At 40.1% G+C, this 25,569-nt stretch overlaps 1 protein-coding gene across 1 annotated transcript in view; it reads right to left on the reverse strand.

Moving 5' to 3' along the window:
• SMAD1 (SMAD family member 1) overlaps positions 1-25,569 on the reverse strand; it is a 75,620-nt gene that overhangs the window by 29,541 nt on the left and 20,510 nt on the right. Inside the window, exon 2 of the mRNA XM_019662055.1 lies at positions 23,289-23,872. Within this exon, the coding sequence (XP_019517600.1) occupies positions 23,289-23,688 (400 nt within the window). The 5' untranslated portion in view covers positions 23,689-23,872. The remainder of the gene's footprint in view (positions 1-23,288; positions 23,873-25,569) is intronic.

Genomic DNA, 25,569 nt, shown 5'->3' on the forward strand with positions numbered 1-25,569 from the left:
AGTCCCGGCTCGAGCTGAGCAGCCAACAGGTGGCATGATGGCTCAGCTAAAAAAATAAATAAATAAAAACAAAAAATAAATAAATTTTTTAAAAAATAGTTTTTTTCTTTCTTAAAATGTGTATACATTTTTGGGGCACTCCCGGTATATAGTCCATTGTATGTGCTACACTTTTATAGGACAATCAGCGCAGGTTTGTTTGCACCAGCGTCATCACAGATATGTAATGCCTTACACTACATCACTACAGTGATGATATCACTAGGTGATAGGAATTTTTTAGCTCCATCATAATCTTATGGGACCACCAACATATATGCAGCCCGTCATTGACCGAAAAGCCGTTACGCGGTGCATGTCCATACCTTATGAACACCTTTTCTTTAAGGATCTTAATGTATTTACCCACTTCTCAGTAATCCTTATCACAACTGATATGAAAAAAAGGAAATAGGTTATAAAATTCACATTCTGTAACCGAATACATAAGTATTAAGGCCAAAATGTTTGTACGTAAAGAAGGAAAGGAAACAACTCAAGTCACTCCTAGAAGCTCTATATGACAGGAACCTGAGGAGTTAATAGTTAGCATGGTCACAAACCTCCAGAGGCAAAGCCACTACAAATGCAGTGATAAGCAAAGGGAAGGGCTGACTAACAGGGCCCTAACCAGGGTTAGGTCCTAAGCTTCCTGCCAGAGTCACCAGACGGCTCTCCCCAAAGATAATGGCCCTTGGATTCCCCACTGCTCTTGTGGCCTTGGCTAGAAAGTGAAAAACAACCCATTTGGTAAACTGTATGGGAGGAAAGAGGACGAGATGTAAAAATATGTTACTGTTACTGGGAGTTAGGACTCAGAATGCATTTTCCCAAAGAAACAACAATTATTGGCATTAGGAATTAGGTAGATTTTTGAGGGCTTTCCTGAGAATCAATCCATAATTTCTAACCTTCCTACAGGGAAAAAAAGGTTCTTAATACTTGGATTATCATGCATTCATGAGCTGAAATTGTTTAAGTGAAATATGTTTTTGAAGGTATTCAAATTTCTGATACATTGTTTAAATTTTACATAATCCTGTACTCATAGCAATAAGATTTGCTTATTTCCCTACTATTTGACCCCTTAGAAACAAACCTTTTCAGTATAATAAATGTATTTTATTTTTAGCACAGTGATGGAATCTGCGCAAACCAAGTCATCAAAAGAATTCTTCCACCTTTCAATAGCCATCTGAAATGTAAATTACTTTGTTTTGTTGAACACAAAAATTCCCAATAGTCAAAAAACGCTCCCCCAATGCCAATAGAAGTCTATATTCCAAAATAAACTCATGCTATGAAACAGTTCAATGCCTTTAAATTCTTTATGCAATCCAACATTCTCTTTCTTTTAGCTGCTGCAGCTTGAGTTACGCTTCCCAACTTGCCTTTTTTGGTCATCTAGCTATATAGCCTCAATTCTGATTCATACCTTTATAAAAAGGGGCAAATAGTGGTCTCTCAACCCCTGCCCCTAAATGCAGCACCAGACAGCAGTCTGAGTCAATCCTGCATATCTCATCCCTTCAGAGGATCCCCTACCCCTCAACACACATATTCTCCCCCCACCCCGCTCCGTCTCCCCATCTCTCTCACTGGATCCCATGTTTAGCCACTCCTGTTGCCTAACAGATTTAGAGCTGGAATTCACCTCTTCCCGTTGCAGGAGGCACTGCACTTGTGCACCCTGAGTTGCTCTTCTGATAGAGCTCCTGCAGTTAACTGCTGTGTGGTGGGTGGGGGTCTGGCTCTAAGGCCCAGTGCTGTCCTTAGTGCGCATTACAGATGAGATCAATCAGCTTTTGCAGGTAACCTGGGAAGGGAGCCACCAGCTACCACAAATAGCATCCTACAGATGAACTTGACGAAGAAAATAACCTTTTTCCTCACTGCTGACTGCTAACATATTTTGCCACTGCTGACATAGGTACAGGCATCTTTTAATAAACTTAAAAAATGTATTGAGGTATCACACATCTATACTAAAATGCACAAATCTTCATATAAATGTAATCGCATGTACTCTTATGTCTAGCTTCTTTGGCTCAATAGTGTCTGTCTGTTAAAACTCACCCAATTTACTGTGTGGCATCTTATACGTATATATTACAATTTCTTTACTTAGCCCCCCCACCTAACCTCAGAAGATAATCAGCTTCTTTTTTTCTAGCATATCCTTCCTGTGTTTCTTCTTGAAACAATTAAGCAGATAAATATACGCTTTCATATTTCATTTCTGTCACTAAAAAGAAAGGCAGCCTACACATACTTTTGCACTTTGCTTCACTATCTCCTAGAATTAACTTCATTTTAGTTTATAGAGATCTTCCTCATTTGTTTTTACAGCTGATAGCACCACAGTTTATTCAACCATTCTCCCATGTCTGGCCATTTAGTGTACAAGGAAGTTAACTATCTCCTCTTCTTCTAAAGATACCAGTCAGAATGGATTAGGGCTCACTCCAATGGCCTCATTTTAACTTTTTTTAAGGCCCTATCTCCAAATACAGTCACACACTAAAGTACTTATGATTAAGGCTTCAGTATATAAATTTTGAGGGGACACAATTCAATCTATAACAATGCATATAGGTTTAGACATTTCTTATTAAATTTATTCATAAGTATTTTATCTTTTCTGTTGCTATTTTAAATGGGGTTTTCTCTTCCATTTTATCTTCTAATGGGTAATGATTTATATATACATGAAGGTTACTGATATTTCTGTTACTTTTATATCCTATTACCTGGCTAAATTCTTTTGTTGTCTGAGTTAGTTTTATCATTGATTCTTTATAGTTCTCCAGGTAAATGATCATGTCACGAACAAATAGATATAATTTTAATTTTTCCTTTCCAATTGTTGTCTCCTGTCTAACTGCATTAGCTAATAATGCCAATATAATGTTAAAAAGTAATGTAGTTAACTTCCTTGACTTCTTAACTTTGGTGGGAATGCCTCTACTGTTTCCCCATTAAGAAGCTGACTTTAGGACTGAGGGCATGCGTGCATGTGTGCGTGCATGCGTGTGTGTGTGTGTGAGCATCCACTTGTAATACTGTTATAAATCTAGTGCAAAGGTATTTCCAAGTTCTTGCACATTTGAACCTTTTTTCTGTAGCCTTGATACATGAAGGAGAATTTAGCTTGCCCTTCATTTCTTTAAGCTTCTTGAAATGCTTTTTCACTAATGCCCATTTCTGAATGATGCTTTTGAGAAGTCTGGTTTCACCCTACCTTCTGGCCTTTGTAAGTAATATGCTCTTTTTGCCTGGAGGCCTTAGGGATTTTCTTTGTCTTCAAAGTCTAATAGTTTTACTAGGATGTGTCTCAAGTTAATCCTAGTATGTGGATTTTCCCAAGTACATGGTGAGTCCTTTCTATATGTAGATGTAGGTTTTCTCTAATTTCTGGAAAGCTTCCTTTGAATGATAGTTTTATATTAGTCCTGTTCTACTGTTTCTGGGACCTTGGGAGCTGGAATTACTCATATGTTGGATCTTCTTTGTTGTCCATTCCAATCTCTTTCTCTCAGACCTTTTTTTATGTCTTTTTAAATCTCCTAGTTATTCTTTTAGCTGTTTTCCTGCCTTTCTTCAATGAACCCTATTACATTTTAACATGAATCTATTCTCCCTTTGGCAATATTGAAATTTATTCTTTATTTATGAAACGTTTTTGTCATTTAAATTTATTTTCTAAGTGTCATCAACTTTCATTGATTTTCTTTCAATTTTTGTCCATTTCTGTACTTAAGTTTCTAAATTTCTGATTTCCCCCCAAAAGCTTGTCTGAGGATATTTATTTTGATGTATTGTCTTACATGTAACATATGCAAGCCATAGACTCAAAGTATTTTAAATCACATCTGACAAAAAAAAAAATGTCCCAAATACAAAAAGAACCTCAAAACTCATTAATAAAAGAAAACCAATCCAATTAAAAATTAGGCAAAAGATTTGAACAGACTCTTCACTAAAGAAGATGGAGCTTAAAAACATTATATTAATGAAATAAGCCAGACCCAGAAGAACAAATATTTTATCATTCTAATTATATGATGGACTTAGTACAGGCAAACTCTTAGAGACAAAAGTTAGGATAGCGGTTACCAGGGGCTGAGGGAAAGGAAAACGGAAGTTATTGTTAATGGGTACAGAGTTTTGTCAAGGAATGATGAGAAAGTTCTGGACATGGATAGTGGTAATAGTTCTAGAACACTATAAATGCACTTAACGAATGGAATTGTACATTTACAAATGGTTAAAATGATAAGTATGATGTTATGCATATTTTACCACAATAATTTTTTTTTTTTAATTAAAAGGGTTGACCGTACCAAGTGTTGACAACGGGAATTCTCATACATTGCTGGTTGGAATATAAAATGGTACGACCACTTTGGACAACATTTTGGAAGTTTCTTATGAAGTTAAATATGCACTTACCATATGATCCAGCCATTCTATTTATAGATATTTACCCAAGTGAAATGAAAACATGTGTGCACACAGAGGTGTATATTTTATTTGTGGTAGCAAAAAACTGGAAACAAACCAAATGTCCATCAACGAATGAATAAACAAATTATGGTATATCCATTCAGTGGAATACTACTCACCAATCAAATGGAATGAAGAAGTGCTGATTCATACAACATGAATGAAGGTGAAAATAATATGCTAAGAGAAGGCAGACAAAAAAGAGTACAAATAGTATGATTTCATGCATATAAAATCTAGAATATGTAAATCAATGTATGCTGCCAGAAAGCAGATCAGTAGCTGCCTGGGGATGAGGCTAAGGGCTTGGAAGGGGAGACTGCAGTGGTATAGGAGTAAACTTGTATGTGTGATGAGTATAGTCAGTATCTTGAATGTGGTGATGCTTTCAGAGGTATACATCAAAACTAATCACATTGTACATTTTAAACATGTGCAGTTTATTCTATGCCAATTATTCCTCAATAAAACCTGTTCAAAAAATAAATGTGAAAAGGCAATTTAAAACTGTCCTTTGCCAATTCTTAAAAACTGCTCAAGTTTTCTATTATCTATTCCTTTTCCAGTCCCATGTTCAAGGTTTGGGAACCAATTACTCTGAGCTCTCAACAATACATTCCCAACTAAAACAGTTTTGTCCTACCATCTCCATGTCCTACCATGTCCTACTTTGGGAGCTCTAAAATGCGTATCTCCCAATTTAGGATCCGCATCCAGGAAAGGAATTCCAGTTCACTATCACAGATACAGCAGCTCTTATACAGGCAATCAATAGAAGACCCTGAAAGTGAAGAGCTGCAGAAAGCTGCATGCTGAAGTGGTGGTAAGACATACAGTGTTTTGCATGGACAGTTAAAATGCTAATAAGCAGAGCACCAAGATAAACAATCTTTCTGAGAGACATTTCCCCAGTATTTCTCAACATTTACCACCAAAGTAAACATCAGTGTTAGAGGAGAGTAAACTCTTCGGGGGGGGGGGGGGGGGTCCCAGCAGCTCCACTGGAATTGTGAAATTGCACTGAGATTTTTCTTTATCTCACCAAATTCACAGACATTTTAGATTATACTTCTCCTTACTTCTCAAATGTAAAAAATGATATTTTACATAACTTATAATGAAGTAAACCTGATACTCCAGGAAGGCATGCCATGTTAGCTGCAGCTTTGAGGACTGAGTATGGCACACTGTGCTGGGATGGGTGGTAGGACCCTAGTTTCAATGTGTGGACTTCTTATTTACTCACTGTCATCATTATAACAAGTTATTAATTTCTCAGGAAATTACAGTAAAACGTGACTGGTAACAGCAAGGAGGGAGACGGTTAAGATATAGAACTAGACTCTAGATCAGCAGTTCTCAACCTGTGGGTCGTGACCCCTTTGGGGGTCGAACGACCCTTTCACAGGGGTCGCCTAAGACCATCGGAAAACAAAAAGATATTTACATGACGATTCATAACAGTAGCAAAATTACAGTTATAGAGTAGCCACGAAAATAATTTTATGGTTGGAGGTCACCACAATATGAGGAACTGTATTAAGGGGTCGCGGCATTAGGAAGGTTGAGAACCGCTGCTCTAGATCCAAAAGCATATATGTAGAAGCAGAGAAACACTCATCCAATTGATCTTAGATGGCCACTGTGTTCCACAGAATTCCCACTGACACCACTGCCACAGCAAATATTTGTCTAGGCCTGGAGCCGTGCTGAGCACATCAGACCACTTTGCAAATAAGAGTGTTAAGGGGGGTAACTTACTTAAAGTCACTCAGAGAGTATCAAGCGCTGGCAAGGCAACGAGCACACTCAACCATGATGTTTACTGCCTCAAAAACTCCAAGTTCTCCCAGAACGTCAAATTATGTTCTATATAGTTGGCTTAAGAGAAAGATGCATACAATAAATTCCAGAATGTCTCCAGACAAATGAAAGTTAAGGGCAATCTAAAGGAGAAAACTCTAGTCTAATTTAAATAAGTTCAGTTATGGGAAGTACCTGATTTCCTGATGATGTATAATAAATGAATCATTATCAAAGCTGATTTGTGTCGTTTGACGACTTCTAGGTAGGGTGTCTGTTAGGTTCTGGCTTGCCTGTGACAGTTACAATTTGTACCTGTTGTTTCATGGAATTATTAATAGGTGCCCCCAGTCACTCTCAAAAGTGTCCTGGTTTGGACAATAAATTTTATGACCACCCAAACTATAAACAATAACTAATTAAATTCAGGAGAGGAAAGAGATGGGTATAGGTTCTGGAGCAGCTGCTAGCCCTAGAGGGGCGCATTAATATGGGAGAGAAGAGATACACGGAAGCTGGTTAGACGGGGTTGAGCTCACACACACCAGCTGTGCTACCATAACATGGCTCGGGCATCTCTCACCTGTGTGGGACGCTAAGGGACAACGCTGATGCTCTCTGCAAGAAGCTCTCCACCCCGCCCAGTTCTTCCTTCCCCTTTGACAACATTTCAGGAAAGAGATAACTAAGATATCTGTTTTCTATTGGTAGACGAGGAAAGAATAAACACCTAGACTCATTATCCATGTTTAAACACATCTATGTGCAATTCTTATTTCTTGGTTGAGGTGATTTCCCAGCTGAAAGAATTAGGATTTCTGTACCACTGGGTAGCAGCTAGGTATTCTCCATTATGCCTATGATGACAAACATGGGCATGGGCCTGGCATAGTACAGTACAAGGAACATAGTCAATAATATTATAATAACTATAAAAAAAAGAATTAGGATTTGCAAACTCAGGTCAGAAATAGGAAGGGAGGGTGAAGAATGTCTTCCTCTCAATCTTTTTTTCCCATATCTCAAGCTATTTCTATTTTATGGGAACAAATGTGGGGGCACGGACTCTCCTGGTGGACTGTTTTCCTCAGTGCTCTGAATAAGGCTCCTCCTACTTGGCAACATCAGAGAAGGACTAGAGTTTGCGGCCTCCCTTTCAGGGTTAATCTTAGTGGTTAATCTGAATTACAAGAATCTCCTTTGAAAAAGGAGGCCAATATTAAAACACTTTCTTTATACCCATGCATTTTTTTTTATTTGAATCATTTAAAAATCAGACTGCGTTGTGTCACTCCTATATCCTAGGAGTTCCAACGCAGATAAATGCCCTAAAGTAGCTTCACATCACCTCCTCTGATGTATCCCAGGGAAAAAAGGCTCCTCTCATGTGATTTCTCCACACCTCCTTTCGCCCACTTGAAAATCTCTAATTGCCGTATTCCTTTAAAAGAAGGAATTGTTCTTCCCTTCTTTTCCTGACCTCTAAGGAGGAAAAAAAAAAATCAGATTTCTGCCTTTTCTCAAAGATGCTCCTCTGCTTTTCAAAGTATTTATGCATCTCTTTCACTTAAAAAAAATAATAAAATCCCTTTTCTAGTCAGCAGGGAAACCAAACTAAGAAGGTTTCAGAAGATATTTGTGTTTCAGGAAGCAAGTTTCAAGAGACATTTGTGATTCTGCTACTGGACCCGGCTTTACAGTGTTGCCAAGGCACAAGGAAAAGGGATGAAAAAGAAACAGCTAAAATTGGAAAACGGGGCTGCGCTCTGGGAAGCATTCCTGTACACCCTCTAGACTGGGGGAGCTTTTTCAAGATGTGGAAGAACTGTTTGAAATTCTATTACCACGTTGTCAGCGGTAAAGTCATCTAGAAACCAGGCGAAGGCTGACAAGACCCCACTGGGCTGAAACCCCCCAAATGTTTGTGGACAAGCTCTTTTGTTTTAAACAAACAAGGCCCTGGTCCATGTTTGTTCACAGACATATTGGAAAATAGCTAGCTGCTAACCAGAGGTGCAGAAACGCTTTTTAGTTCTGAAGACTCAGAAAGGGCATTTAGGTAAGGAGTCAAGACCCCTGAGATCTGGCTCGGACTTTGAGCAAATCGCTTAACTTCTCAGGGTCTCAATTCCCTTGCGCAAAAAAGCAAGGGACTTGAACTCCAACAGGCCTTCCTGCTCTCAGCTGTCAGGTCTTCTGACTGCTGCTGCTGCTGCTGCTTTATGTGCGTCTGGAGCTTCACAGTGTACAAAGTTCAGTGCCAGGCTGCATCTCAGGACACGTCACTGAGGTCACCTAAGAGTGGGATGGTGGCCCGGGGCTCATCAGGAATGGTCTGAGAGCAGGTCCACCTGCAGCAATTCTTACTTGAGGACAGGTTGAAGGGAGGGGGAGCCACGCTGCCAAAGCAGCTGTGCCCAGTGTAACATCTATACTAGACACATGGCCCTAGATATATAGTGTACGTCCAGTGACCTTCTAAACAAAAACGTTTCAGGCAGAAAGCAGAGGAGAGGGCAAGGTCACTTTAAAGTTAATAGTGTATGTATTGATGAAATAAAATTCCTACCTCGGAATATGTCAGGGAAACTTTACACTGAAGAAAAGATCCTCAGAACCTTTAACCGAGGTGAAATTAAAACTCACACACACACACACACACACACACACACACACACACACACACACACACACCAGGGGTGCCAAAAAGGATGTATACAAGGGGACACTTTGGTCAGTGTTGCTCAAGCAGTAGTTCTCCATAATCAGAAGCGTCTGGACGCTGATGGTAACCACTTTGAGCAGCTTTTGTAATTGCAGAAGTCAAACATGACTTGTATTCACCTTTTTTATCACCACATATTGAATATTACAATTTTAATACAGTTTTCCTTTCTTAAAATGTGTATATATATTTTTTGGCGCTCTCTTTCTACACACACACACAAACACACTCACACACACACACACACACACACACACACACACTGGTGGCACTTTATCCTCTTGTTTGCTTAGTCGTGGTGAGGTGATGGTAGGGAGGCTCTGAAATAACATTAGACGCTGCTCACTGAGCACCACGTGTCCACCTGTGGAATACAGACTCCGCGCAGGGCACCACATATGCTAAGTCAACAGCCGCTGTCCTGCCCACATGGAGTTTACAACAGATGGCTGAATCCTCACAAGACAAGGAAACACTCAGTAACACACCCAAGGTCATACAGCTGCTAAATTGAGAGGCAGTTCTGAATCAAGGTCATAACTACCAGACTACAGTACTCAGTACTACAAAACTGGAAAGAGATTTTGGAAATTGTTTTTAAAATTCTCTTCCATTTTTTGTTCAGTTTTTTTTTTTTTGGGCAGGGGAACATCTTTTGAAAAGATAGTTTTGCCTAAAGGTAGCAACTTTGTAGTATTTTTTTTCTAGGAGCATATTAATTACTCTTGAGCACAAATACATGAATAGAAGACAAATATGTGAACCCAATTTGAATATAAGCAGAGAAATGAATGGTATTCAGTAATAGTAATCCCAAAGCTTTAAAAAGCCATTAAATTTATGTAAAGAGAGTCGGAATCTAGCTCAGTTTCTGAGAACCCTACTTCCTAGATCATTCTAGGCCAACGAGTCGCTTTCTGTACACCATGACGGTTCCCTTGAAACAGCCTGCCTGTGAGATTATGTTCCCAGAGTCCATCTCCCAGGGCTCCAGGGCCTCGTCCAGCTTCCAGGTCCAGTCGAGCACTGGGGGTGACTGTCCTCTCACCCTACCCTTCACCTAGCCCTCGAAGCTTCCTGCAGTTTCTACCTGCTAGTTTCATACTTCATCCCCTTTGCTCACTTGGCCATATTTCCAAGTCCAGTGCTAATGTCATTTCCCTTGCGGTGCTTTTCTACCCACTCCCAGTAGCAATGAATTCCTCTTTTCTTTTTGCCCCACTGTGGCCTAAACAGACTTCCATCGCAGCACCTGGAACATTTTATTGCTAATTTGACTTTATCTCACCCAGACCATAAGCCCCTTGAGAGCAGAACTGGGTTTTCTTTTTTTGAATCATCCAGTGTCTAGCACACAGCAGGTCCTCAATAAATGTATGGGTTTTTTTTTTTAAATTATTGTGTATTTGTGAACTACATGACCACTCCTGGACTGCTTATTTAAGCTAATTAATACAGAACAGTCTTTCTCCAAGTACAGACCTCAGACTTGCTATATCTAAATTAGCAAGATTCTTGTTTAAAAAGGCAGATTCTTGTACCTCATTCCAGACATGATAACTCAGAACCTCTTGGAGTTTGGGTGAAAACAACTGAGTGAAGAAAGAATGGGGGGCGGTTACTGTATTCACTGGTAACATAGCACTAAGTGTCCCGCTCCACGAGTATATATGTGTAACTTCCTGTGGAATCTGAACTTCAATTTTCTCACCTTAAGTCAGATTTCTAGCGATCATCCCCCTCACCTCTAAAACCCTATTCAGTGTCAGTCCTGATTCTCAGGGATACAGATGAAAATTAGAATAATACAGAAAAGACCAGAATTGCCTTACACTAAGTTGACAAAAAAATTCATGAAGTATCCAATTTTTTGGTCAGGCAACATGGTATCGTGTAAAAAGCACTGGTTCTGTTTGGGTAAAGAGAGCACAGGGTCCTAGCTGTATGAATTCAGGCAGCATAGGTCCTTGCCTCTGTTTCCACGTGGGGATGATAAACTAAGTCCCCAGCTGCTCGGTGAGGGCTGAGCATGCTGGCACATGGCAGGCTCTCCAACGCTGGCTCCCTCCCTGTATCTTCTCTTCCTATCCTTAACCCAGTTTCCTTTCCTTTGCCAAATTATTTATTTGCTTAACTACCACAGAAGGAAGGTGCTATGTTATTAGAGACTTCATAGTTGGTTAGAGGTAGAAAAATATCAGAGTGCAAGCTAAAAATATCAGGGAAAAACTTCAAAAGATGCATGTGAAGTATAACAACAGGTAAAGGAGGGTTTTATTGTAGTTTTAGACGTGGGAAATTGGAAGCCCTGCACAAATATTTTCTAGCCAATTAACGGGGGCAAGTTATGATTATTTTTTGTTAGTAATTTATTCTTTAAAACTCACTTCTTACTAGTAAAATGGAAATAACAGTACTTCTCTCAGATTTTCTTTTTATCTAACATTTATATAGTTCTTATATATGCCAAGTGCTGTCCCAAACATTAACTCATTAATCCTAACAACTCCAACCTATGCACTGTCATTACCTCCACTTTATAAAACTGGATATTAAGGTGCAGACATTAAGTGACTTGCCTGTGAATGTGTAACCAGAAGAGACAGGATTCCAACCCAGGCGGTCTGGCTCTAGAATCTAGGTTCTTAACCACTGTCCGATGGTGGTTCTCTCAAGGTTGCGCAGGTTACTTTTAACAAGTTCCTGGGCTATGGTGAGCTCTCAGTGAGGGTAGCTACTATTGTACTAAAGCAGCTGATGAGCCTAATCACATCTAATATGTAAATGGCCCTTCCAGGTGTCACACCTGGCAGTGGCTTAACTGGTAGTTGCAGGTGAATGTGATTAGCTCTCATTCTGAGTTCAAATTTGATTATTTTAATATATTAAACAGACACTAATATATGAAACAGACACTATTTGTAAAAGATGAATACTGACCAATGGGAAAGAAAGCCTCAATAGCAACACATAAAGCACAGGTGTGGACTTTCTCAATTTACCATCAGCAACCCAAAATTCGTGCATTTGAGATCACATGCTCTACTTGCTACAAAGTCTGCATACCCTTCCCCTTTTCTGAAAAAGAAAAAACTGATAAGAGCAGGAAAGCGCTGCTTCTTTGGGAAACAGCACAGTCTGGTGGGTTCTGGATTTAGATTGGATTTTGGAGTTCGACTTCCCTTTGAACTCTGGCTCTCCAGTTAGTTACAAGCTGTGTGACAACTGACTCAGCTGCATCTCAGCGGCCCTGTGGGTACCTCTCTTTCTTACAGTTGTGGTGGAGGTTAAATGAGAATACATGAAAGTGATTCGCACAGTGCCTGGCACGCAGTATGCATAAAAAGTGGCTATTTTAATTTTTATCACTCCTATTATTGTTGCAGCTATTATCCTCAGTTTTCTGAAGATTTGTTTAGTGAAAGCTTATTTAACGTTATATTCTAAAGAAGATGTGCACAAAAGTTGCCTTTCTCATTTCACTGTTTTGGCCACATTATGTTTCAAGAATGCGGAGTCTTTTCACACGCATTATGTACTTTAATCCTTGCCACAACCCTGGACAGTAGGTATGTTCACTCCCCGTTGTCACAGGTTAGCCAACACAAGTTCAAAGAGGACAAATAAATGGCCCAAGGTCAAAGATATCAAGTGCCAAATTTTTAGTCCAGGTCTTCTGATCCAACATTCTCCCTGAACATAGTCTAACCTTACAGCTAAGGAGAAATATGTATCTCTCTTAAATTATCTTATTTGTCCTGAATTTCCTAAAAAAACTTGGCATTTATCAGTCAGCAGCCAGCATTCCACTGTGAGCCAGAACCCCTCCCATCTTCCCAATTTATTATCAGCATGGATTCCTGTTTTTATCCCCCAGTGGTTTGTAGTTCATCTCTGCCCTTAATTATTTTGTTGATCAAACTGTCTGATTTAGCCAGGGGCAGCCTCTTTAGGCTGACCTGTGTCCTCATGACACGCTCCTATCACTTTTCTTTTTTAAAAAACAACTCATTTTAAAATTAGCTGTTGTTCTTATTTAAAAGCGTAAAAAACAACTCATTTTAAAATTAGCTGTTGTTCTTATTTAAAAGCGGCAGGTTATATGTTCCAAAGCATTTGCCCAGAAAAGTTCCTAACTTAATCTTACTTAGACACCTATTCACCAGTGCACTACCATACCCGAGATAAACGTTTTAGATGCTCAGAGAAAAATATTGTCAGAAAAACAATACTGCTGAGTCTGCTACAGAGCTACCTAGATATAACTTGAGGGACACTACAGGGAAGTGTAACAGAAAAAACATACAGGGCAAGTCTACTCTGTCATCACATATATATTTACTTTCAATTTACAAGAAGTGCCCAAATCTCACTTATTAAAATGATAGGCTCTCCTCTTGCCTTATTATGACTGAAGACCCCAGGCAGACAAGCAGGCAGGCGGTCAGGTGACAGTGCTGTGACTACATAAGCCAGGTAACCGCTTAGAAATGGCTTCTTTCTCATGAAAGAGTGAAGAGTGGCATCTCTTGGAGAGCTGTTTAGAAGTGACGTAGTGAGATAACAGCACATAAACCTCATTTTCCATTGTAAGGCCGGCTATAGCTCCAGAGCAGAAAAACGACAGTCAAAGAACTGGGGGAAAATATGCCAAACAGCCCTTTATCGACCTAAAACTTTTCCTGTACAGTTAGCCCATGCTTCCAGATTCCCGATCTAGCATCAGGGAAGTCCCAGTACGCCTGGTTCCATAACCACGCCACTCCTAGCAGGTTTATGAAGAGCAGCTCTGCAGTAGAGTAGTACCAGCAGGCTTCAGTGCTAATGGCCACGGGATTGGGGAAATCTTGCTGCGGGCACTGCTAAAAGCGGACTGGGTAAGCAGCAAGTTTATCTCTCCACCTCCCACACACGGGGAAGAGCTGCTGTGGACATGGTGGAAGCCCAGACCAGGCTAGACGCAGAGGAAACAGAAGTCTGCCGCTTTGCAAACTAGTCCTAAAATCAGTGTCTAAGAACTACACTCATCCCCAGCCGAGATGGCAAATGAACAAAATTTGGGTTTTGTTCACGCTTCAGGCACTCTGAGATGGTTAACATAGTGCTCATGGGACCCTACAGCTGCCCAAAGTCCCCCAGCTCTCTTCTAAATATTCTCTTTGCTTCCCTATCTCCTCCCCAAACAAATCTCATTTTCCCAAATATCAGGGCAGAGGTCTGATGATTTGGCTAATTCAGATTATTAGGCACGATGCCAAGTCTCGATGCATTCTGAAGTGGAAAAAGACAAGGGGTGGGACATACATTGCGGGAAAGAAATCTCGAGTCTTTTCTTTGAGCCTTTTGATATCTAGTGCCAAAGAGGCAGAAAGTAAAACTGAGATCATCAGCCTGATCATAAACCGGCATAAACTGACCTTGCCTTCCACTCCTCCTGCTTTTGCAAGTGTCCACCAAGAGCACAGGGTGCTGCCAACATAGGGCAAGTCGCCTGTCACTCCTCCAACCCAACCACACAAAACATTCCCAAACCTACAAAAAATCGCTGTCTGAGGATGAGCCACAGGAGGCAAAATAAGCCAAAAAGCGTAACTCACAGGTCTCAATATTATTTCACCAAAAGCTAGGCTCAGAAGTATTAGCCAGGTTTTTCCTTATTTTCACACAATTTCAATCACTGTGTATATATCAGTTCTTTCATTTACTATAACAAACATTTTTCTGTGGTTTTCAAAATTGTTCCTTTTCATCAGCCATGTTTCTAACACTAGCTGGATAGTGTTCCTTTGCCCTGTACACTAGCAGTGTTGGCTCGAAGAGCACTGAACTTGAAATAAATCAGAAAGTTCTGAAAATATTTTCTCTTGCCCTAATGTTGCAGACATCGAAAATGAATGGAGGATAATAGTCAGGAAAGCAAAAGTATGGGCAAGACTTTTATAATCTATAACATATAGTCTTGTAATTTCAAATTGGAGTAGATTTGGCAACAGAAAAATTCCACCCAGAAACAAATCACATAATTGCCTAAATGTCTACTTCAAAGTATATAATTTACGTAAAAATAACATATAGTAACTGCTAAAACTTTCCATATGTTCACTGATTAATAAGTAACACAAAACCAATGCCCCCAAATAATGCATTAGAAACAGTTGCTCAGAAAAAAAAAAAATCAGAATAATAAACCACATTTTGCCTTGGATTTAAGAATACAGAATCCACTGGAAGATCTGGGTATAAAATCCTACTTGTGATTATATTACTTCCTCTGTTCTAGTAATATTGTAGATGACAATAATGAAATTATCAAACACGAGCCAAATGCCAATGATAATAGTATCTTGGAGAAAAGTTCACCGTCCCCACGTCCACTTGGCTACGTGTTGAGCTTGGATAGAAGCAGAAATAGTGACCAAATTTTTTTTCAAAAGAGAACTTCCACAAGAACGGAGCCCCGAGTAGAGAATGGAGGCCTGAGAAGACTGGAAGAGTGACTGCACAGGCTGGAGCACTCTCCTTGCCCCAGGGCAGGCCTCCTGAGGACGCCTGTGCAAACTGACTCAATGGCTTTGCCCCACCACCCCCTCACTCTTCAGGCACTCATGTCTAGATTTGTACCTCTTACAGCTTTTAAAGCATTCTTCCTTTATCTCAATGTCACGCTTCTCTCTCCCCCACACCAAAAGATACTAGACCAACCATCCTGGCTAGGACTAGAAACATACAGTAACTATACACAGCAGTATATCCGTACCATAGTAACTCCTACGAAACACATACGTGCTAATTTTCCTAAGTCTTGACCTTCCAATTTAATTTGTTTTTCCGGTCTACTTTGTTAGTGATAATTTCTACTTTACTGTAGCCTTCTTATAAACTGATTTAAATCCTCTGTATAATGAAATATACATATGTATCTGTACCACCACATAGACTGGAACACAATATTCAGCTGAGCTGGAGTTGAGTGAGCTTTTTCTGTGATGACTCTCAAGCTTATAGGAGGTAGTTAGCTGCACCCCATCCGTATTTCTATTATTCAGTGTAGCACTCTGTGCTGTAAGAATTACATGCCAGGCTTTCCCGGGCAGACTCAGTTCCTGAGTTGTTGTATATGCGCCATAAATGTCTGAAGAGAAATTTAGATGTAGATGAACAGAGTGTGATGGTTAATTACATGTGTCAACGTGACTGGGCTAAGGGATACCCAGAGAGCTGGTAACATTATTTCTGGCTGTGTCTGCAAGTGTGTCTTTGGAGATTAGCATTCGAATCAGTGGACTGAGTAAATAGGTTGCCCTCATTATTACAGGCGGGCATCATCCAACCTGCTGAGTACCTGAATAGAACCAAAAGGCAGAGGAAGGCAAATGTGCTTTTTCGCCTGAGCTGGGACATCCACCTTCTGCGCTCGGACATCAGTGCTCCTGATTCTCAGGTCTTTGCACCAAGACTGGGGCCTATACAACCTGCTTTCCTGGAGGCGTCTCAGCCTCCATATGCATGTGAGCCAATTCCTATAATAAATCTCTTCTCAACTATATTCTCTCTTTCTTTCTCTCCTCTCTTCTCTCTCTCTGTCTCTAGGTTCTGTTTCTCTGGAGAACCCTAATACATAGGTCATAATGCTTTATTTTAATTTTTATAGTTAAGCTTGTTGGTAATTAATCCCCAATTTTCAAAAGACTTGTAATGATTGTATCATGATGTCTGGTTATAACTTCAGTTATCAGATTCCTAGAATTCACCACTCAGATAAACTTAAAAAGTTGATACTTCTTCCCGCCCCTATCCTTCGAATGGATATGCTAACACACAACTAAAAAACAAAACAAAACCTTGAATTAGAGGTTTCTGTCGCACTGGCTTAAGTAAAAACATTCACAATAAAACAAATTTTTTTTTTTTAATATTAATTTTGGGCCGGCCGAGTGGCGTGTTGGTTAAGAGCTGGCTTGGGAAGCCAAAGGGCCCCCAGTTCAGATCCCACATATGAGGGCCAGTGACACTGCCCTCTACAGCTAAGATGCTGAACAACAGCTCAACCTGGAGCTGGGCTACCATGAGTCGCTGGCGACGGCGTAGGCTGCAGCCCCTGCTGCAGTGGGCTGCCATGGGCTACCGTGTGTAGCTAGCAGCCAGTGTGAACGGCCAGCAGCCGCAGTGAGTGGCTGTCCAGAAGCCGGCGACTGATCTGCCTCACCCGGGAAGAGTGCAATGATGGTGCCAACTTGGGCCAGTGAAGCAACGTCCTCCACAACCAGACTGAAGAACAGAAGGACAGCAACTTGTCTGTTCCCCTTCCTCGATTCCCCAGCGCTGTTCCCTCCCCCAATTCCCCAATAAAATCTTTAAAAAATATAATAAATAATAAAAATATTAATTTTACTATCATCATCCTTGAGTATGCCTTTTTAGTGTCCTGTGTAACAAAGCAAGAAGTACACACACGGCACCTTTGTTGCATGTCCAAGTACAAAGGCTGTCTCGAGGAAAAGCACGGGTAAGACTGTTGGAGTCGGGAGCTAAACTAGTCAGGAACTGCTTTTTCCTAAATCACTATTTTTTAAACTGAGGTAATTATAGATGTACATGCAGCTGTAAGAAATAATACAGAGAAATTTTGCCTGCCTTTTACCCAGTTTCTTCCAATGGTAACATCTTGCAGAACTATAGAACAGCATGCCAATCAGGGTGCTGACATTGATTACAGCGAAGACATGGACCATTTCCATCAACCCAAGAGCCCTCACAGTGGGATCCCTTTGGCAGCCACACCCACCCCCTCCTGCCCCTCTCAGCCCCTGGCAGCCACAAATTCATTCTCCATTTCTATAATTTTAAGACTTTCTTTTTGAGGTGAAATTTACAAAGTAACGAATTACACGGTGACTGAGGCAGCCAGAGTCAGGAACTTGCATTCAGTCACACATGAAGAGGATTTTGGGTGTATTTTATTTTTAAACAGCTGGGAACTATTACACTGAAAATGAAAGCACCTAGAAGATAACTCCATGGTGTTAAAGATCAAAATTGAAATCTCAGAATTTCAAGCTCAGGTTGAAGATGGCCTTTCAAGTTGATTAAGTTCAAAGTACAGAAGATAATTTTCAAGACCCATGTGAAAAACATTAAAAAAAACCCAAAATAACCAAATGGCAGGAAGTCTCCAAGAAGGCATTTTAATAGCAGCAGATAGCAACTGCATGGTTTTCTTAGTACCTCAGTTAGATGCCTTACTTCACCACTGTCAGCATTTCCTTTGGTCAAGGAAAAGAAAACCTACATTTAGTCCAACCACTAATAAGTAGCCTAGATTCTAAAGGCTACTAAAAGTCCAAGTAAATAGTCACCTGTTACATCATCAGCAGGGTCATAAGTCTTCAGAAGCTGCACGAACTTTCTCTTTCCTACAACTGTCCACACATTTGCAGACAAAGAAATTCTTAACATCACGTACCTACATAATCTTGTTTGCATATACAGTCATGCCTCAACGACGGGTATGCATTCTGAGAAATGCATCGTTAGGCGATTCTGTCGCTGTGTGGACGTCATAGAGGGAGCGTACACAGGCCTAGAAGGTACAGACAACTATGCACTTAAGCCATAGGTCTAGCCCATTGCTCCTAGGCTACAAGCCAGTACAGCATGTTACTGTAAAGAACAGTGTGAGCAACTGTAACACAGTCATAAGTATTTGTGCATCTAAACACATCCAAATGCAGAAAAGGTAAAAAAATAGTATAAAAGATCAAGAATGGTCCACCTGTACAGGGCACTTACCATGCATGGAGCTGGCAGGGCTGAAGCTGCTCTGGGTGAGGCAGTGAGTGACAGGTGAGTGAATGAAAAGGCCTAGGATGTTATGGTACACTGCTGTAGACTTTATAAACACTGTACTCTTAGGCTACACTAAATTTATAAAAATATTTTTTATTTCTTCATAGGTTACTGTAACTATTTTACTTTATAAACTTTTCATTTTTTTTAACTTTTCAACTCTTGTTACAACATTTAGCTTAAAACACAAACATTGTATAGCTGTACAAAAATATTTCCTTTCTTTATATCTTTATTCTATAAGCTTTTTTCTATCTTTAATTTTTTTTAGCTTTTTAAACTTTGTTATTAAAAACGAAGACACGAACATACACATGAGCCTAGGCCTACACGGGGTCAGTACCATCAACATCACTGTCTCCACGTCCACAGCTTGTCCCCCTGGAAGGTGAGCAGGGGCAGTCACACACAGGGAGCCGACGTCTGTGATAACACTGCCTTCTTCTGGAATCCTCCTGAAGGACCTACCTGAGGCTCTTTTTGAGGAGGTGTCACCCTCTTTAGAAATATGTCCATGGTGGTTTGCCTAGTTTGTTTCTTTTTTTCATCACAGATTTTCTTGTAAGCAGATAACGCACTATGAACAGTCTATGAATGAAAACCTTTCAGTGTTGGGCTCCATGTTTTGAAAGTTTTTAAGGAGCTTGCTGAGGTCTGCGAAAGCTTCTGCTAAATCCTTCCCTGTGAATTTTCTTGGCGGTTCTGTTCTTCTCCTGGTTTCCCTTCCTCTTGCCCCTTCTTCAGCTATGCGCTCCTGTTCCAGTTCCTACAACTCATTAGTGAATTCCGCAGGAGCCACTTCAAGGAGCTCCTCAGTGACATCCTCACCCACATTCAGGGTCAAGGTGTGGGCCATCTTGGCAAATCCTTTGAAGTCATGGATGAACCTTTTGAGTGTCTTCTTCCAGATGCCATTCATACACTCTTTGGTGACATCACCCCAAGCCCAATCAAGGTTCTTAATGCAAAACCTTGAACATATAAATGTTGTGATCTTTCCAGAACCGCATCAGGGTCTTCTCAGTGTGTCCCTCGACTTCAGCAACAGCCCTGGGCAAAGGTCCTCCTCAGGCAGGAGGCCTTAAAAGCTGCAGGGACTCCGTGATCCATGGGCTGGATCAAAGAGGCGGTGTGTGGAGGGAGAAACACCACTGTGATGTTGGGATGAAGATCACCAAGAAGAGGAGGATGTCTGGGAGCATTATCAACAATAAGTGAAATCTTGGAAGGCATGTTGTTCTCCAAATAGTACTTCTCCATTTCACTGGCACAGCAATAGGGGGGCATCTTGGAAGAGGAGCTGGGCCATCCACGACTTCTTATGCTCCTGTAGCACACTGGCAGCGTGTGCTTACTAATATGCTTGAAGGCTCTGGGGTTCTCACTGCGCCAGATCACAAAGGGTTTCCATTTGTAGCCTGCAACACTGCCCCCAAGCATGGCTGTTACCCTGTCCTTAAAGCCCTGAAACCTGGCATTGACTTGGCCTCCTTATGGATGAAAGTCCTTTCAGGCATCCACTTCCAGGATAGGGAGATTTTATCCATACTGAATACTTCTCTGGCAAGTAATTTCCCCCTATTATTAGCTTATCTAGAGTTTCCAAAAATTCTTCAGCTGCCTTCACATCAGCATTCACAGTAAATTCAACATCATAGTCGGGTTCAGCCTTTTCTTTCAACATCACAAGTGAACTTTTTGCTTTGGCCATGACCTTCATGATGCTGAGAGAGACGCTTCTGTGTCCGGTCTTCAATCCAGGTCACTGGAAGCCTCTCCATGTCTGATATAGGACCTTCTTGGAATTGTTAGTCTCACTGCCTTCAATGAAGCAGATCCTTTAACAGCTTCTGTTAGTTTTGTTCTAGTTCTTCAAGACTGCAGCTATGGTGGAATGGGACGTGCCTGACTGGATGTAGGGCAATAACTATCACTGATTTTCTACCTTCTTAGTCCTTCATCCCTTTTAATTTCATTTTCAGGTCAACCACTTGATGTGACCTCTTACTGGCAACATTAGCAGTGGATTTTGTACATTTAGGGGCCATGATGAACAAAACGACACAAGATTAAATCAGATACAAGAGAAAATGATGCACTCAAGAGACTCGGCAAACATGAGACGTATGAGGCTGCTGCTGGCGTAACGGCAAAGTAGAAAGAGTATACTCTTAAAATAATGATAAAAAGTATAGTCTAGTAAATACATAAACAAGTAACATAGTCTTTTATTATCATTATCAAATATTATATACTGTACGTAATTGTACATGCTATACTTTTATACGGCTGGCAGTGCAGTAGGCTTGTTTACAACAGCATTACCACAAACCCGTGAGGAATGTGTTGCACTATGATGTTATGACAGCATAATCATCACTAGGTGACAGGAATTGTTCAGCTCCATCATAATCTTATGAGACCACTGTCGTATGTGTGGTCCGTTGCTGACTGAAACGTCGTTACGTGTGGCACATGACTGTATTACTTATACACCACTTTTTACTCTCCAAAACTGTTTAACTCCATCTCAGTGTTTGGCTAAAAGAAGACCATGTATCTCTATGTTAATTTTTTTTTTAATTAACATCACAACAGGTATATATCAAGCAGTAAGAATGTCTATATTAAAATAAGGGGAATTGAGCAAAGTTGTTGGAAAAAAGCAAGTGCAGTCCCAGCAAGAGCAACTATAACAAAATGGAACTTTACAAAGGATACAATAAAACCCAAACAGTTACCTAGAAATAAATCAAAGAAAAGAAGTACAAGGACTTTATGAAGGAAAATTAAAGAAAAGGACCTAAATAAATTTAGAAAAATGCTCAAGAGCATAACTATGTCAATCTGCCCTCAAATGAAATCACTACAATTCCAGTAAAATCTCTGGAGGATTTTTCACAGAACTTGACAAGGTAATCCTAAAGTATATGACAGAGAAATCACAAAAGCATAGTGTTGAATGAATATAACAAGCTGTAGAAAGATCCTCCAATATCATTACATAATACTTTTAAATATACAAAATAATATTAGATATGGCTATGGATTCATACATATGTGCTAACAGTATAAGAGCATGTATGGGAACGATAAACATCAAAGTTAACCATCGATTAATTCAAAATAGTAGTTACTGGAGGAAACAGGATCAGAGAGGCATAAACTGGAGTTTCAGTTTTATTTATAATCCTTTATATCTAAAAACTGGGTAGTGGATACAAAGATGTTTATTAGATTATTCCCTAGTCTTCAAAGTCTTTTTTGTGTGTCTTAAATATTCCATTAAAAAAACAAAAACAAAAAACAAAAAAACCCAGAAAGCCTTTATCTAAGAACCATGTTAATAGCTACATCAGCACCACCTGAAGTGCTTGTTAAACACAGATCACCAGGCTATGCCAGAATCAGAATTTCTGGGAGGGGAGCCATGGGATTCCAACACACAGCCTCACTTGGGAACTCTTGGTAACCACTAGCTATGAACAACTAATCCATCAGCAAAACTGGTTCCAATCTGATGATGAGATATTTAAGTGGTTAAGATTGCCTAATCACTTTCCAATTGATGCAAATGTCTAGAACGTGGATTCTGATCTGAGGCAAGCCCGTACAAATTATAAAGCAGTATATCCTTTGCTGTAGCCCTCCCCACAAAGGTCATACGAGTGAGTACATGTGAAAACTGGTGATAGCATATAAAGTAATAGTATCAAAGTATTCCACAGCAGAACATAATTCCTTTACATCCTTCACAGTGAATATGTCACAGCAAAATTCCACCTAAGATGATAGAAGGTGCAAGCACCCTCAAGATGTGTGTCCCTCAAGTTCTAGATGGCAACAGCATGTGTCTTTACTTTCCTCATTGTTTTCCCTAGTATTAAAATCATAGCTAAATTTGTCTAGAGAAATACACAGAGCCAATGGGAAACATAACATTAATTTAGAAAGAAAATAATTAATTAAGAGTTACAAGTATGAGTACCACTATGATAATTGTATCCCCCTGCTCCTAAGAAATGAAGTTAACTAGGGAGGACTAAGTAGTTGGAATGCATGAAACATTCAAGGGCTGACAAATATATGTATTTTCCCTGATGTTTAAAAGTCACAATGGAGGGCTGGCTGAGTGGCTCAGTTGGTTAAGAGCTCGCTCAAGAGTTTGAGCTCTGAGCAACAGTGGTTCGAGTCAGCCCGAGCTGAGCAGCCGTGAGCTGCCAACAGGTGGCGGGATGGCTCAGCTAAAAAAAAAAAAAAAAAAAATTAAAAAAAAAAAAAAGTCACAATGGAAAACAAGAGGAGGAATTATTGTGTTATTTTAAACAACACAAATCGCTAAATGCATCAATGACAAGGACTCACTTACCAGGGCTTTCTACTCGCTTATAGTGGTAGGGATTGATGCACACCTCCTTTTGCTTGGAACCAAAAGGAAACTCACAGCATTCCAGTGGTTTTAGTTCATGGTGGCTCTGAAGGTCGGGCCAGCGCCACACGCGGCAGTAAATGACATGAGGCAGTCCCTTCCGGTGGGAAACTTGCAGCCTGCCATCCAGAGAGCGAGGAATGGTGACACAGTTACTGGGCTGCCCCGGGCAGCTCAGGGCCTTTTCCAGTTCCTCCATGGCCCCTTTCTTTTTCTTCAGTTTTTTCACCAAAGCATCAACAGCTTTCTCTGCCCATTTTTCTTCTTCATCGCCCTGTTTCCATCCAAGAAGTCTCTTCACAGCTGGACTTGTGAAGGAAAATAAACTGGTCACGTTCATAGTGACGGCACTAGTTATACACTCCTTGTATATGGTGAAATAAAGGAGTCTCCAAAATGCAAAACGACGACAGAAGCAAGTTCCCTTTATTTACAAAGAATTCTCTTTAGCTTCTTGGTTTTGAGGTCCTGAAAAGTAGAAATTACCATTCCTAGTGTTTCAAAAAGTAACCCAAAGTCAGCGCCTAGAAAAGACAAAAGGAGAAAAAAATGTTTAAAATCATCTCTACCACAAAAACCACAATTTCTTAAAGAATTACTATGGGCCAGGTACAGTTTTAAGTGCTTTTATCTATGCTATGAACTGAATTATGGCCTCCTTAAAACTCATGTTGAAACCCTAACCTCCAATGTCACTATATCTGGAGATGGAGGTGCTAAGGAATTAGGATAAATGAGGTCATGAGGGTGGGGCCATCATCAGATAGGAATGGTGGCTGTATAAGAGGAAGGGAGAGATCTCTCTCTCTCTCTCTATCCCCATGCACTGAGGAAAGGGTCATGTGAGGGCACAGAGAAAAGGCAGTCATCTGCAAGACTGGAAGAAAAAAGCAGAAACCAAATTGGCTGAAACCCTGATCTTGGACTTCCTAGCCTCCCCAACTATGACAAATACATTTCTGTTATCTAAACCACCCAATCTACAGTACATTAAGTCCTCGCTTAACCTCCATAGATTCTATAACTTTAAGCAAAAGAAGGTGTAAGGAAGCCAATTTCACCACAGGCTAATCGATATACACAAGAGTTATGTTCCTATGGCATCTCATCAACATTATAACAAAACAACATTGAACAAAACGACACTATTCAAGGACATGTATTTTGTTATGGCAGTCCAAGCACACTAACAATACACAGTACCCAATCCTTTAAATAATCCTTTCAACTAGGTAATAAAATCACTGCCATTTCAGATGAATAAACTGAGACACAGTTTAAAAAGTAGTACGTTACTTTTACATGAGTTCTGAGATAGAAACAATAGACACCTTAGTGCAAAAAAGTCCAAGTCCTCAACAGATATTTTTCTCTATTTAGATTCATTTATAGGTACCAAAAATATATTTCAAGACACACTTCAATCAACAAAAATTGAAAGCAACTGAAAAAAAATAAAAATACAATTGTTTTCGCATCTGGGTTTTTTTTTTTCCTATTAACATCTGTTTTTAGTTTGCTCAAGTATTTCTTGTGCTAAAAGGAAAGGTAGTTATATTTCTACTACGTAAATGTAGCAGCATTTTAGGGTATTTATTCAGCGAACAAACCTGTGTCTATGGGCTACAGGGCAAGTAAGGTAGGGAGTTTATTTCCCACTTTTTCAAATCTGCTTTTTATTGACGTGAAAGAAATGAAGCCCGTGAACACATACTGTACCAAATTCTTTAGTCAAGTTGTCTCATTTAAACCTTCTAGTTATTCTTCACCAGATGAAAACATGAAAGGTGAGAAAGATTAAAGAGGATAACTTTACACAAACTCTGGCTAAGATACAGTACCATGTATCAAAACAACCTCCTCCCAAAAATAACTATAAAAGCTGAATAAAATACTAACAAATTGGGGGGATGGGGCACGGGGAAGCTCAGCTTTTTAAAGCCATGAAGAAGCAACCAAGGTACTCAGGACTAGGGGGCCAAGCTGCCAGAGAGCAGGAAAAGGCAATGAAGCGGGCTGAACATTCTTCACTGCGTTTCTGCTCGAGGCATTTGCCAAAGCCTGTGCTATAAGTAGCAAGAGGCCTAGGAGCCAAGCTGAAAAAGAAGTAGGCAGAGATTTCAGTGGCCTCACAGTGTTGAGGAGACAAAAAAAAAAAAGTTAGAGTTGAGGGCCTGCTGAGGAGGAGTCTCTGGTAAATACACTAGGCTTTCAGTTCAGA

The sequence above is a fragment of the Hipposideros armiger genome, unplaced genomic scaffold (genome assembly GCF_001890085.2).
Source record: "Hipposideros armiger isolate ML-2016 unplaced genomic scaffold, ASM189008v1 scaffold_364, whole genome shotgun sequence".
NCBI classification, from domain to species: Eukaryota; Metazoa; Chordata; class Mammalia; order Chiroptera; family Hipposideridae; genus Hipposideros; species Hipposideros armiger.